The 12820-nt window shown below is 38.3% G+C and overlaps 1 protein-coding gene across 4 annotated transcripts in view; it reads right to left on the bottom strand.

Moving 5' to 3' along the window:
• The window catches only part of WWC3 (WWC family member 3), a 98194-nt gene that overhangs the window by 15126 nt on the left and 70248 nt on the right, over positions 1-12820 (bottom strand). For 3 of the 4 annotated variants that reach the window (XM_066176807.1, XM_066176804.1, XM_066176806.1), the window contains exons 10-14: positions 10600-10689; positions 8885-9459; positions 2794-2914; positions 1968-2042; positions 893-979 (exon numbers count right to left, since the gene is read on the bottom strand). In XM_066176807.1, the coding sequence (XP_066032904.1) occupies positions 893-979; positions 1968-2042; positions 2794-2914; positions 8885-9459; positions 10600-10689 (948 nt within the window). The remainder of the gene's footprint in view (positions 1-892; positions 980-1967; positions 2043-2793; positions 2915-8884; positions 9460-10599; positions 10690-12820) is intronic. The other variant, XM_066176805.1, reaches the window with a different exon arrangement.

Below are 12820 nucleotides of genomic sequence, written 5' to 3'. Positions count from 1 at the left end.
AAGAAATCCCACTGCAGTTTTGCACAGTTAGCATGGTGAAGTTCTCAACAAAGAACAATTCATTCAGAGAGATGCATTTCAATTTAACACTTCTGACCAAATGACTTGTTTTACAATAGTTAACGTAAAACAATTATGTTTTACAAAATGTTACTGTTATAATGTTACCATTCCTCCATTTTCCAGTTTTCAAACAACCTCTCCCAGAGATAAAAATCAACAATTTTTACAGGTTGCATTTCTTTAAAATATGCTAAGATACGTATCTCTAGATAAAACAGTGTTTTATGAAAACACTGATTATTTAAGAAACATTTATTAGGATAAACTAAGCTATGTTCTATGTGTGATACAAAATTTGAAAAAGTAGCACAAGCTGTCAGAGGTTAAAAAATTCAATCTTTTGTACTGATTCTCAGCTAGTACTTGTGTTAATATTATCTTCTTTCATGGATACTCAAGGAGAGCTGTACAGGCCACAAAAGTCTGCAGATCCTTTGTTGTTGTTTGCATGGTTTCTGGTGTGGTTTTCTTTCTTAAAGATAAAAGGCAAGGTATATCTCCTACTGATTAATATAGATGCTGCCAAAGGAATGGAGAAAAATACACTTAGTTTACTGTGGAATATCACAGATATTTTTGAACAAACTTTCCTCTGCATAGTAAACACAAAAGAACACAGAGACTGCACTTGTTACCTGAACATTGTGATGCAAGTTCTATAAAAGAGACACTTTGTGACCATAAAATTAACACTTTCCTCATGGAAATTAAGACATACCACCTTCACCAGAAATGGCTTAATTTTGAATGAAACCAAATAAATCTATGGTATTTATAACTGCAGCATGAAACAAGCAATGATCAGACTTTGGGTGAAATTTAAGCTTACATTTTGCAGTTTTCTTTAACAACCAGACTAGTAAAGTTCTTCAGCTGTAATACATGGACTAGCAGACATTCACTTCCACTGTCATGCCTGGAAAATAAATTTTCTGTGTTAGTCACCCATCACTGACACTTTGCTTAAGAAATAAAGATGAAGACCAAAATGATTTAAAAAGCACATTTTCTTAAACAAATCTCTTGCAAAAATCAATCAAAAGCATTAGCTACAGTAAGAAAGTAAATAGAACTAAGTGAATTAAACATTATTCAGCTTGAAAATAACAACTGCCTGTCCTATGCCTCTTGAAAGCAAACAGGTTTTATCAAATACATTCCTTGCTTTAAACAGTTACACTATATGCATGTGTGTGTGCATGTGTAACAACAGCTCAGTTACATCAGACAAATCCATCCATTATTTTCATGGGCTATTGAAAACGAATTTTAAAATTCTACTCTTTCACATCAGCATGAATTATGGAATGCCACTAACAAACCTGGTCGACATTTTAAAAACTTCCAATCTTAGGAATTAGTTTCCAAGGGGAAGATAGGATTCTGGAGGGCTAAGATATATCCTGTCTTGCATGACAATAATCTGCCCTTCCTCAGGCTACTCCCACTACCAACAATAGCATGCCATAGGCAGAGGATTTCAAAGATGTATTGTACAGCTGGGACTGTAACTGTATTTGTGTCTCTTCACCTGTGATTTTCCTAAGGTAATCCTCCTTTGTCTGGCATCAAAAGATCTCGCTTACAGAGACATATCCCTATACCCATACCCACATTAATGGCCCAGACAATGAAAATAAATGCTACTGAAAGAAGTAGTGAAGGCCCTTTTATCCATCAGCATTGAAAGGACACTGAATGAACTTTGGTGAAGGCATATCCCCAACACAAAGTGGCACGTGATTGACTAATATGTACATCCACTGAACTTTGGCTGTCAGTTCAGAAACTTCTTAAAAATATCCACCATGACTCAGTTTATTAAAAAGTTAAAAATCATCAGCAAGAGAAGTAATGAGCAATTCCTGTAGAGTTGATAGGGAGAAAGAGGAGTAATTACTCACAGAAATCCAACATATATTTGTGGTTCTTCATTACTGGCAGCATCACCATAAACAGGCTCTTCCAGATCCTCATTCCTGCAGGAACAGAAAGCACTGTAAACTACATAGTGACCTAAGCAGCTAAATGATGAACTAACATTTATTCTGTGATTTGTGGATATAAGAAATTATTTAGCAACACAGGAGGAACTGGTAATGCAGAAGAAACTGAGACATCTATATAAAAGCATACAGTAGTAGTAATTCAAAATTGTAAAAATTTAGATTTTAGAATTACTCTTTCAAGATATTTAGGTTAATATTTATGTTGTCTTCCATTTCTCTTTAGCATCTTCAAACCTTATCTTCCCAGTTACTGTTTCCTGTGTTAAAAGAATTGTTTTAAGTAACATGTCTTTCTACATCCTTCAATCACTTGGTGAACCTACATATTTTTAGAATTTTGGCAGATTGTATATTTCTTCCTTGCAGTTATACTTTCATCACAATACTTAGAACTGTAAGTCACACTCTGTGTAATTCTATTTTGTTACAGATTGTTGAAATAAAATTACTGATTTATGACTAACAGGATGAGAAAACTATCTTTCAAGGGAGATACAATGTTAAAATGCCAGCGAGCATAAAGCAAGGGGGACTTGGCACCTGAAGATGACAGTGGACTGCATGTTACAAGCTTCTTTCCTTTAAAACATGCAATCTAGTAGTTTTATGTTACTAATAACTAGCAATTTTGAAAGCCTACACATAAATTCACAATTAATTCTTTTGGGCCGTGTGGCAGAACAGGAATATTTCCAGCTTACTATGCATTTATACACCTGACCTTTTGCTTAAAGCTTCAAACACGCCACTGTCACTAGCCAGTGAATGATCTGAGAGACATGCTGAAACTCGCCTGGCTCTCCTCTCCGATCTTCTGCCACTGTCTCCTCGCAGAGTTACAGCTGCCATGGAAAAGAAAAAAAAAAGGAGAACAACATCAGCTCAAGGCAACTTCTTCAAAATTAAACAAGAAACATGTATTGTATCAAAGCTAGCAGCAAAACAGCACAGATGTGGTACACTGATTTTTCTTCTAACTTAAGGTTAAAAACCTAGAATAGGATTGACCGGAGATTTTTCTGTGGGAGAATTAAGGAAGGAAATTTGTAGCTAATTGCTCTGTGACAAGACTAAGTATAAACCAATTGCATTGTTATTAAATGTTTTTCTGGTAGAATAATTCCTTCCTAAAGGAAGACTTACATTAATTCACATATGTACACATGATATCCTAAACTTTCCAGATTTACCTACTGAATATACAATAGGTTGAAAACAAACACAGAGCCTAATTCTTTTTTAAAGTTATCTGATAACACAATGTGAGGTTTTGTTCTCATTTGTTTCCTAATACAAAGTCTCAAAGCATACTGTTTATACCATCACATAATAGCAGCTTTTATTTACAGTCTGAGAGGCATTATCAAAAAGAACCAGTGTTTTCCAGCTCGCTCAGACCACTGTTTTTTTTCAAATTCTGGGTGAATTACTTTCAAAACTGACTGGGGGAAGGAAGAAGAAATATTCAACCTCCTTTGCCACACTTCCCTGAATCACCAGCCACACAATAAATAGCAACTCAGCAATCACTTTCATGTTGTAAATGTACCAACAAAATTATGTTATACACTGGGTTTTGCACAAGCAAGTATGTATAGCAGCTGCTGATCCTTTAAAGTACGTGCACAAGCAGTAACGTTCAAGACCTGCATAAGAAAGGCTTCAACAATAGCTCCTAACTTGAGGCTGTTTTCCTTTGAGCCCTAGAGAAAAAACACTAAAACAGAACTTGTGAAGTGCAGTTTCTTCACTGTGCAGGGAAGAACTTTTATCCTCTTTTCCTTAAGTTTCAATGACTGTCCTCAAAGCAGGAAAGCAATGGCAAAGAAATGGCACTTCCAAAGTAGGGAAAGCAATTTATTTGCTTCTGCTAATGCTTACAAACTTAAGACAGCATGGAAGTATTGATAGTTTCAGCAGAGTGACAGTAGCACAATGCATGGGAGACAACCACCAGCCGATATTCACAGCTTACAGCCCCAGCTAGGGACGAAGCATGTCTTGCTCAAGGTAACAACTCGTTAAGTACCTCTGTTGCACATTATCGTAAGGCATCCAAATTTATTTCCGACACCTACTCAGTAAGTTTCCTTCCACAGAATACCAGCCACAGCCTGCAGAACCCAGCTGAGGTACAGTGAGCCACCCCCCTGGATAGTACGCACCTCACCTCCCACCCAAGCACCACCAGGACAGGACATCAGGACAGGAAAACTTGATAAAAGTCTTCCAGAACAACACAACCACATTGCTGCTATCAACAGAAGGCTCTGGCTAAGGTCAGCATTAACCCACTGCAAAACTGGCAGAGAAGGTGCACCAAGCCCAGCAGGTTCTGTGCCAGACCAAGAGACATTCCTGTTACCAGGCCATTAACAGCACAATGTTACCAAACATGTTACAAAAATCACCCACTGCTGTTTGGAGCTAAAATTCCTATGTATCAGCAGAGCCAGTTCTCTGTCCTTTGGATTCTTAAGTAGCCCTATGGACCTCTCCTCCAAATTCAGTGAAGGATTTAGTCAGCTTTAGGTATGCAGGAAATTTATTTGCTGGCTAGTGTAGCCCGATCTGCACTAGTCTCTGAACCCAGAGAAAGAACCACAATTCCTTCCCATCTCCAGTCCAGCATCCCATCCTTCTTGTACATCACACATTGTGCAGTGCTACTCATGACATCCTCACAATGAGAGCCAAGTTCAAGTGAGCACACAGAAAGCAAAAACTGTATTTGAACCATGCTCTCCTCTGGATCACTTGTACAAAAGTGGTGGGCTTTTTTTGTTTGCTTGGTTGGTTTGGTTTTTTTCCTTCTTCTTTTTTTCTAAAGGACTTTTGATTTGGTAAGCAGACCTCACTGTCTGGTATTTATGGAGAATATTCTGCCACTGGTATTTATGAAGAATCAAAACTAGCAATCTGCAGAGGCATCTACATAATAAAGTTTCTCAAAAATTTTACACCACTGGAAAGAGGTTGAACTTCACAAAAGTGTATAATCTTTTTTAAAAGTGCTTTATAATTTCTGTACTAATTTCAACAAGTTACACTAGAATGACTTCTTTTTATAAATAAGCCCTTGGCTCAGCCCCTATGTGAACACTGTATAAACATAGCAGAGGAAAGATCTTGTGGGCTCTGTCCTCGGGAGGCTCACGTTCCCAGTTTGGCTGAAAGGAAAAGCTGGTCACAACCAGAAATATAATAAAATTAAAAACTGACACATTACAGCAATCTTGTAACTTGACAATTATTTCTCACTATCTGCAGGCCACGGAATCATCCGATAACCTCTGGACAATCACAGCAAATTTGGGAGAGATGCAAACACCAGAATATACCTTTGACTGGGGCTAGGGGGGTAGATAAATCAGCAGGAAAAATTGATACACCAAAGATACACCAAATTTTTGTATAAGAAAAAAGTTTAGCACAGGTCACAGACTTTGCAATGCTGCAAGCTAAGGAAATGTTTAAAAATTAGGTTTCTAAGACAGACCATTAGCTTCCATTTTCTTATTTAAATAACAAAATCAGTAAATAATATATATGATTTTCCAGAACTACTGAGTGCCAAAGCTTGATAAATATAAGACAGCCCTGAATGAAAGAACATTCTCATTGTCATTAGTTGAAAAAGTGAAGTTTTGCTGCCCAAACTTTCATTTGCTAAAAAAATCACATAAATAAATCTAAAGCATGTTTCACAAGCTTAGGTGACTACAAATACTGCAGCTCAAAATGCACCAATAAAAGAGTAGAACACGCTCATAAAAACTATTCAGAGACAAAACCAGACTTTACCTGCCACAACACTGTCAGGCATTACTATTATATAATAAAGCTGAAGGTCAAAGAATGCTTTCACCAGGAGTTTAACTACAGCTGTGAATGTGTTATTTAGTTGACATAGCAAAAAAATTAAGTATGCCGTAACGATTAAACAGATATAGCAAAATGTCAAACAAAACCAAATGCAGCAGAATCTCCTGTTTCTTCTCATGCAAATCCAAAAAAAACCCCCAAAACCAAACAACCCACCCCAAAACAAAACAACCAACACATCACACAGAAAAACACACAATAAGAAATTTCAGGTTCACTTACAGTGAATTTTTCTGTTGTGCCGCATGAGAAACAAGACAAAAAGCATACAGTGATAAATCACCCTTTAGATCTCTGACGATATTTTATAAACAAGAGATTATTTAGGCATTAAAAGAAATTTAGCATTTGAAAGATTTGCTGTATAGAAGAGATAATGAAGATACTCAAGCCCAATATTTTATTAACATGTTTCCTCCCACCCCCATCTTTATAAACATGATGGATTTAACTTTTCAAGCACATTCCCTCCATTCAGACATGAAAACTAATTTCACAATGTGACCCTGTGACAGATGCAGAACAATAAAACAGCAGATCAGCAACTGAACGTCAAAGTTGCACTTCCTGAAGAACCCCTGGAACTTGCTCAAGTGCCGCATCAGTGCAAAGTTCATGCAGTTTATTAAGTGTTAACCCTCCTCGCCCCCATTATTTGCGCAAATTACCAAAATTACCCCATGCTTTGCCTAGTGAGGGACCAGACAAAGGTTTGCCAGAACCAAGACCTCCTGTTTTTGCAGCACAGCATTCTGCTGCCAGGCCATCGGGTGGCAGCAGCAGGGCACACTGCCTGGTCCCTCGGAGAAACCCAAAATCCCCAGCATCTGCGAGCTCCCAGCCCTGGCATGCAAGCTGGATGCTCCATCCAATTCTTCCAGGAAAAGAGTAGAAAACCAAATACTTTCAAAACTTCCAACTGCTACTTCCAAACAACTGTATTTCAATTCCAAACCACCAGCTAGTGACTGTGGAACTTGAAGTAGGCAAAAATCAGAAAGGTTAAAATTTTTTAAGTAATTGTTTCCAAATGCAAATATTAAAAAGTCCCAAAAAAGAAGGCAACCTGGCTACCTTTTAACCATACATTCTTCCTCAAAAAGCAGCACAAAACACTCTGTGGTACATAGAGAAAAGCTATAACCTCTTGACTAGGAGCTGGACACCCCAGTACTGACAGCAGGTTAAGCACAGAGGTTTTCAGACAAATGTGAAATGTGTAGAAACACAGCAGAGAACTGACAAAAGGAAAAACAAAGCAGGAAGCTGCCCTTCATCCTGTATTGCTGCCTAGGCCCTCACACTAGGCCTTCACTTCTAGGAAACACATACAAGCTATAAACAAACTACTTAGATATTTTCACTTACCACAATGGGTGAAGACATGCTGTGGTCTGATTTGAGGTTTAAAGAAAGCCTCTTCAGAGCACTAATTTAAGCACAAGTTTTCATGCTGGTCTCTGGAATTCCGTTTATTTTGGTCCGAAAGCTACAATATGGGCACTAGAAATGTTTACAGCCAGTAAAAGTAAATTCTGCTACAGTATCTTCTGGCAGTACTAGCTGCATTAAGGAAAGTAGGTGAGTCTAGACTCAAATGCTTTTGAACAATACAGGCTTTTTAGCACTGTGGCAATATTTTCTTTTTTAAAATGAAAACCTGAAAGGTTTTCTGTAAATACTATCAATGTTCCTATGTATTATCACTTGACAAATAAGATTTTGGTATGATAATATGATCCATTCTCTGGTTATAGTTCATACTATTCCTGACATCACGAGTCCCAAATGCAACATTCTACACAATGCTAACACAGAATTCTGGATATAGAAATGGGATGGAATTCACAAAATTTAATATTAAACTAAACTCTACTAGCATGATTTCATTAAAAAATGAGCAAGCAAACACACAAAAATCTTATCATGATTATCTTTTTCATATGAAGGGCAGTTCTCCATTTGGCTGGTCAAAACAGGAAAACAAATTTGTCACGTTGCCGTATGCTCAGGCTTTTAATTTTGTTTCTTTTTTCAAATGTTTTCTGTTTCCTCTTTTGATTTGTCTAATTTATATTTCTCAATTGCAGTGCTTCAGAAGCTTCTGCCCAGGCAAGCTAAAGCAAGTCCATCAATTTGACATTCCAGAAAGAAAAGAAAACTCAACAGTGCGTGTGCTGTGCTGACTGTACCCATCACCTCTCTGTGATCAGAGCACACACAGGAGCTCAGAGATAACCAGCCAAGCAGATACACAACATCTCACACATCCACTACAAAAGTTGCTCCTTTGCTGATGAAGCACCTACTCATGTGTGCACCGTGCACTCAAGACAGCCATGCCACTGTGGCTTCTGCTCTATCACAGAACTTGGACAAGGGAACTTGGAGTATGCACAAATTCAGCATGTAGTCGGCCAGCCTTCAAGCACTGTCAGAAGCATCACCTTGTGTTTTATGTTTGGGGTTTTTTTGTAGGGGATAGTTGTTGCTTATTTCCTATCTCTCCTGGGTTTGTATTGCTTTCCATTATCAGAAAAAGGCAACACCAGCACAACTGGGGCCTCAGAAGTAATTAACCCATGCTTTTTCTTATTAATACTTTACTTATTCTTGCTAGGTCCTTGATAGGCTATGCTCCAATGAAAGTCTATACCATTCCCTTTCTTCCTGTCAATTCACCGCTGTTTTAAGATCTATTCACAAGGATTTCTCTAATCTTTCACCTCTTTTCACCCCAAACTAGAGTTTGGGTTTGGGGGATTTTCTTGTGTCTTGGTCAGGCTTTTAACAGGCACCATGCAATTTTTACCTGATGGTAGTAAAATAAGCCTAACTCAGGAACAACCTCTACTGTGCTGGCTTGCTTAGGTCTGTGTAACATTTTCTAAGACAATGTGACAAAATAATAATATCTATAAACTCACCTCCACCAGCTTGGACAGCAGTCAGGTGTGGTCCCATTTCTCGCAGCCCTTCATTGTCCAGAGGGTAAGCGGACGTCTGAGATGAGCTCGTGCCTTGTGCATCATCGTCACCCAAGGCTGTGGTCTGAGCCCTGAGCATTTCCAGGGCTCCTATGCCTGCCATCTCCTCAAAACCTTCTGACATCTGAGCCAAGGGAGAATCTCGCGATGCAGAGAGAAATGGGGTGTCCAGAGGCGAGCTTGGAGGGGACAGCGATGACAAGGAGGACCGTGATGACAGGGATGCCAGGGACTGCGGGGTATCCAGAGATCTCCGCTGCTTATTGAAATTGGAGTGTCCAATGGGATCAGCATAGGGCACATCCTTCGTGAGAGACTCGAAGGGAATGATGTCAAAGCGCAAATGCTGCCCGTAGTCTGTCACGCTGTCTGACTTGTCGTACTGGGGAAGGCCATAGATGTCCGTGAAGCTGACTGAGCTGAGGGACCCTCTGCTGGAGGCCAAGGATCCTCGACTAGAGGCCAGGGACCCCCTGCTGCTGCCAGAGGACATGGTGAGGGTGCTAGCTGACAGACTACGGCATGCAAAGAAAGAGAAAACACAAAAATGCCCTTTCAAATATAACCAGAACCACCAATGCAGACATTAAAACACTAATCCAGATTACACAAGCAATTTTGCATGTATTCAGTATGATGACATGAAAAGATGATTTGGCATTTTAAAGTCTAGCTCATGTCTCTTGCTCTGGTCTCAAGCACAGCCCTGACTGGAGCAGAACATGTGACAGCCAGATCGGGGTCACGTGCCTGAAGACAACAGTCCAACAGGATGAGCCTACTCTTTCCCCCAGTATGTAAACAGCTGTGATTTGGCAGAAAAGAGGCCAGAGCAGGCTCTAGCTCAGAAAACTCAATGTAAAGCCAGGAAGGATAGATTACCATGATCCAGCTCAAATTTACACTAATGATTGGTCATAAACAATCCAGGGAGAAGAAGTGCAAAGGGATTTGCAAAGCACCAACAAACTGCTGTGTAAGCCTTACTCTTACACATTTTTCCAAAGCAAAATAAAATTACTTCAGGATGAGTCCTATTCCACTTCCTCTTACCATTCTCAGTTAAGGGGGAGAAGAATATTAGTGCCAGAGAGAGATGAAGTGAGACAGGAACTCAGCAGGAACTGAGCTTTTGATGCTGCAGTGGTGTTAAACTGAGGAATCCCCAAGAGCTGCATCTCAAAAGGTAGCTCTGAGTGTGAATATGCAAAACATTCCGGACTTCAGTGAGGGTCTTAACACATTCTTGTATTTAAATAGCAAAATTTTGTCGTCTTACCAGGGATCAAAACCCCCTACCTTAGAAGGTACCATAATATTAAGAACCCACAGAGCTTAAAAGAATGCTATCTGCCCATAGTAAAACTGTAACAATATTACAACAGATTTTAAGAATTTATCTCCTTTTCAGAAATTAAGGTAACATAAAATTCCCAGATACGCTAAATAACATAGCACTAAATAGCCATCCCTAATACTATTTATAAAACTCCATCCAAATCATCACATTCCACAGAGCAAAGTGTATAAATGTAGTGAAAAATTAATTTACTTGGCATACACACAGAGAAGTATAAAAAAGATAAACTTCATACGTTATTAATATTCTTTTCTGCTGTAGTTACTTCAAAACCTGCTGGTTTTACATAACTTACCTTTTTAACTGGGAGTGTAAATATGAGGTTAAACGCGTAGCTTCTTCTAGTTGCATAAGCAAACAATTTCTCTTCTCCTGTAACAGTATCCTATAATTAAACACATATATATTACTATTTTCTCCATCACATTAGTATTCAAAAAGTGCTAGGAGCTTCCCAAATGTGGAAAAATATCAATGCATTGAAGTTTGGAATATTAAAAAAAGTTTCACCGTTTAATGAAAAGTTTTAGTTTATGCTGCTCATATGCAGCGATGGTAAATACAGCAAAAACGTAAGAACCAATACTCCAAGAGAATTCCCAGACAGGAAAAGTAACCGAAGCACAATGTAAAAGTCATGACGCTGATACATTACATGCAATTACCAATTTTTTTTCTCTTGCATCAACCTGATTCTGCTATTAAAATACTATGCCCTTCCACCTTGTCACAAAAAAAAAAAAATTCAAAGACAATTAGTGTAAAATTTCAAAGATAAAAGCACCTTGACTCCTATGTTATGAGAAAAATCTCAAGCTGCAATGTCATACTACTGCCACAACACAAATGGAATGTAACTTTAATGCCGTCAATCTCATACACCTATAAGATATTTTAAATTCTGTATTCTGACATTAGAAATTCAAATAATAGATTTTATCTAGTATCTACTCTTTTTCTGGATCCAGAATTATATTCCCGATGTTTTGTTTTTGCAAGCCCAACCACTGAATTTCAAGCTAATATCAGGGTAGTATTCTGGTTTGTGTTGCTCATTTAGTATGTTCAGGAAAGTTACAGCTCCAGCCCATCACAAGGTGGCTGGAAATGGGGACTCTGACAGACGGTTTGGAGAAAGCAGATCAAAGTTATCAGACTACCTCAGACCCTCCTCAGCTGCAAAGACAGCTGTTAGAATTCAACACGTTAATGAACAGGATTTAAAAATCAACAGAAAGGGAATTCTCCTGGATAAAACAGCAGCTCTCAGGCTTTTCTCCTGCCTTTGTGCACCCCAGGCCAGGTTAAGTAGTGGCACAAGCACTCAAGGCTGCAGCTCAGCTATAAACTTACACCATATAGGCACTGCATGCAGAAACCAAAAGAAAAGGACAAATGGACACAAGAAACCTTACTGATTCAAAAGCTTGCAGGGGAAAGCAGAGATATTCACACCATCTACTGTAAAAAACAAACTTAGGAACCTAGATCCACAGTGATCAATGCTGCAGGGTTGGTACCTGTGCTAAAAGGTAAGAAATGCCTCCAACTAAGGCTGTCAGCCAATCTTAACAAAAACAACACTACAAAAAAACCCCAAAAAACAACAAAAACCCCACTTCTGTCATACAGATTTTAAGTTCATTTTGATCTGCACATAATTCAGTGCCTTTAAAACTCAGTTACAGAAAAGAAGTGTTAATTATTTAAGAAAGAAATACCTTCGTATTTCACAATTAGAACAAAGTGGAAATACAAAAGCAGAATTAGCAGTATTTTTGGTTATTTCTGAGTCTAAAACAAACAAAAAATCAGGGCTACTAATGGTTAAGCTTTCCTCCAATTCGTTATACAAAAATAGAGTGCCCATCAGTATTATTCTAACTTCTGCTCAACTTTCTGCTAGCATTTGAAATATCAAGTACCACAGTGGAATGCTGGTTTCCACAGCATGAACTCCATGGAAAAATAGCTTGGCCTTCTTGCCAACACAGTATGCGCTACCTAACATGAGAGCCCAAAAACAACAAATAAAACTTCCTACACGACAGAGTGAAGTGAACTCCATTTTGTCAGTTTAAGCTGGAAAGCCAATGTAACGATATGGTAAAAACTGCAAAATATATTACACTGTCCTGTAGGCTGGCTGTGAATTTTCTATTTATTACCTGAATTTACTGTCTGAAGTAAGCATTTTCAAAGAAATTGAAGTTGTCAAAATTTGTATATGGAAAGCACTTTCAAATATTTTTAAAGTGTCTTAATTGTGTAAATATTAATCTTTACACAGATCACACTAAAGCTGGTTTTTGTAGGTTTTCCTGAAGTGTCAAAGCTGAGGTTTTACCACTATTTATGCGAAGCAAAAACAAGTAGTTTCTTGCTTTCACTGGAAGCAGTCTGTGGTAAAAGAGATTAAGAGGTTTTGTCCTTTTCTCTGGCTACAGGAAAAAATAGGCAACTTTGAAATAAACACTGTGTTTCCACTAATACGTTTTCGGGTTGTTTATTTTACA

Source organism: Chamaea fasciata, unplaced genomic scaffold (genome assembly GCF_029207755.1).
Source record: "Chamaea fasciata isolate MVZ Bird 193981 ecotype frontalis unplaced genomic scaffold, bChaFas1.0.hap1 SCAF_2, whole genome shotgun sequence".
In the NCBI taxonomy this organism is placed as follows: Eukaryota; Metazoa; Chordata; class Aves; order Passeriformes; family Sylviidae; genus Chamaea; species Chamaea fasciata.
The sequence above is the reverse complement of the archived record's forward strand: the minus strand, read 5'-3'. Positions and strand labels throughout refer to the sequence as shown.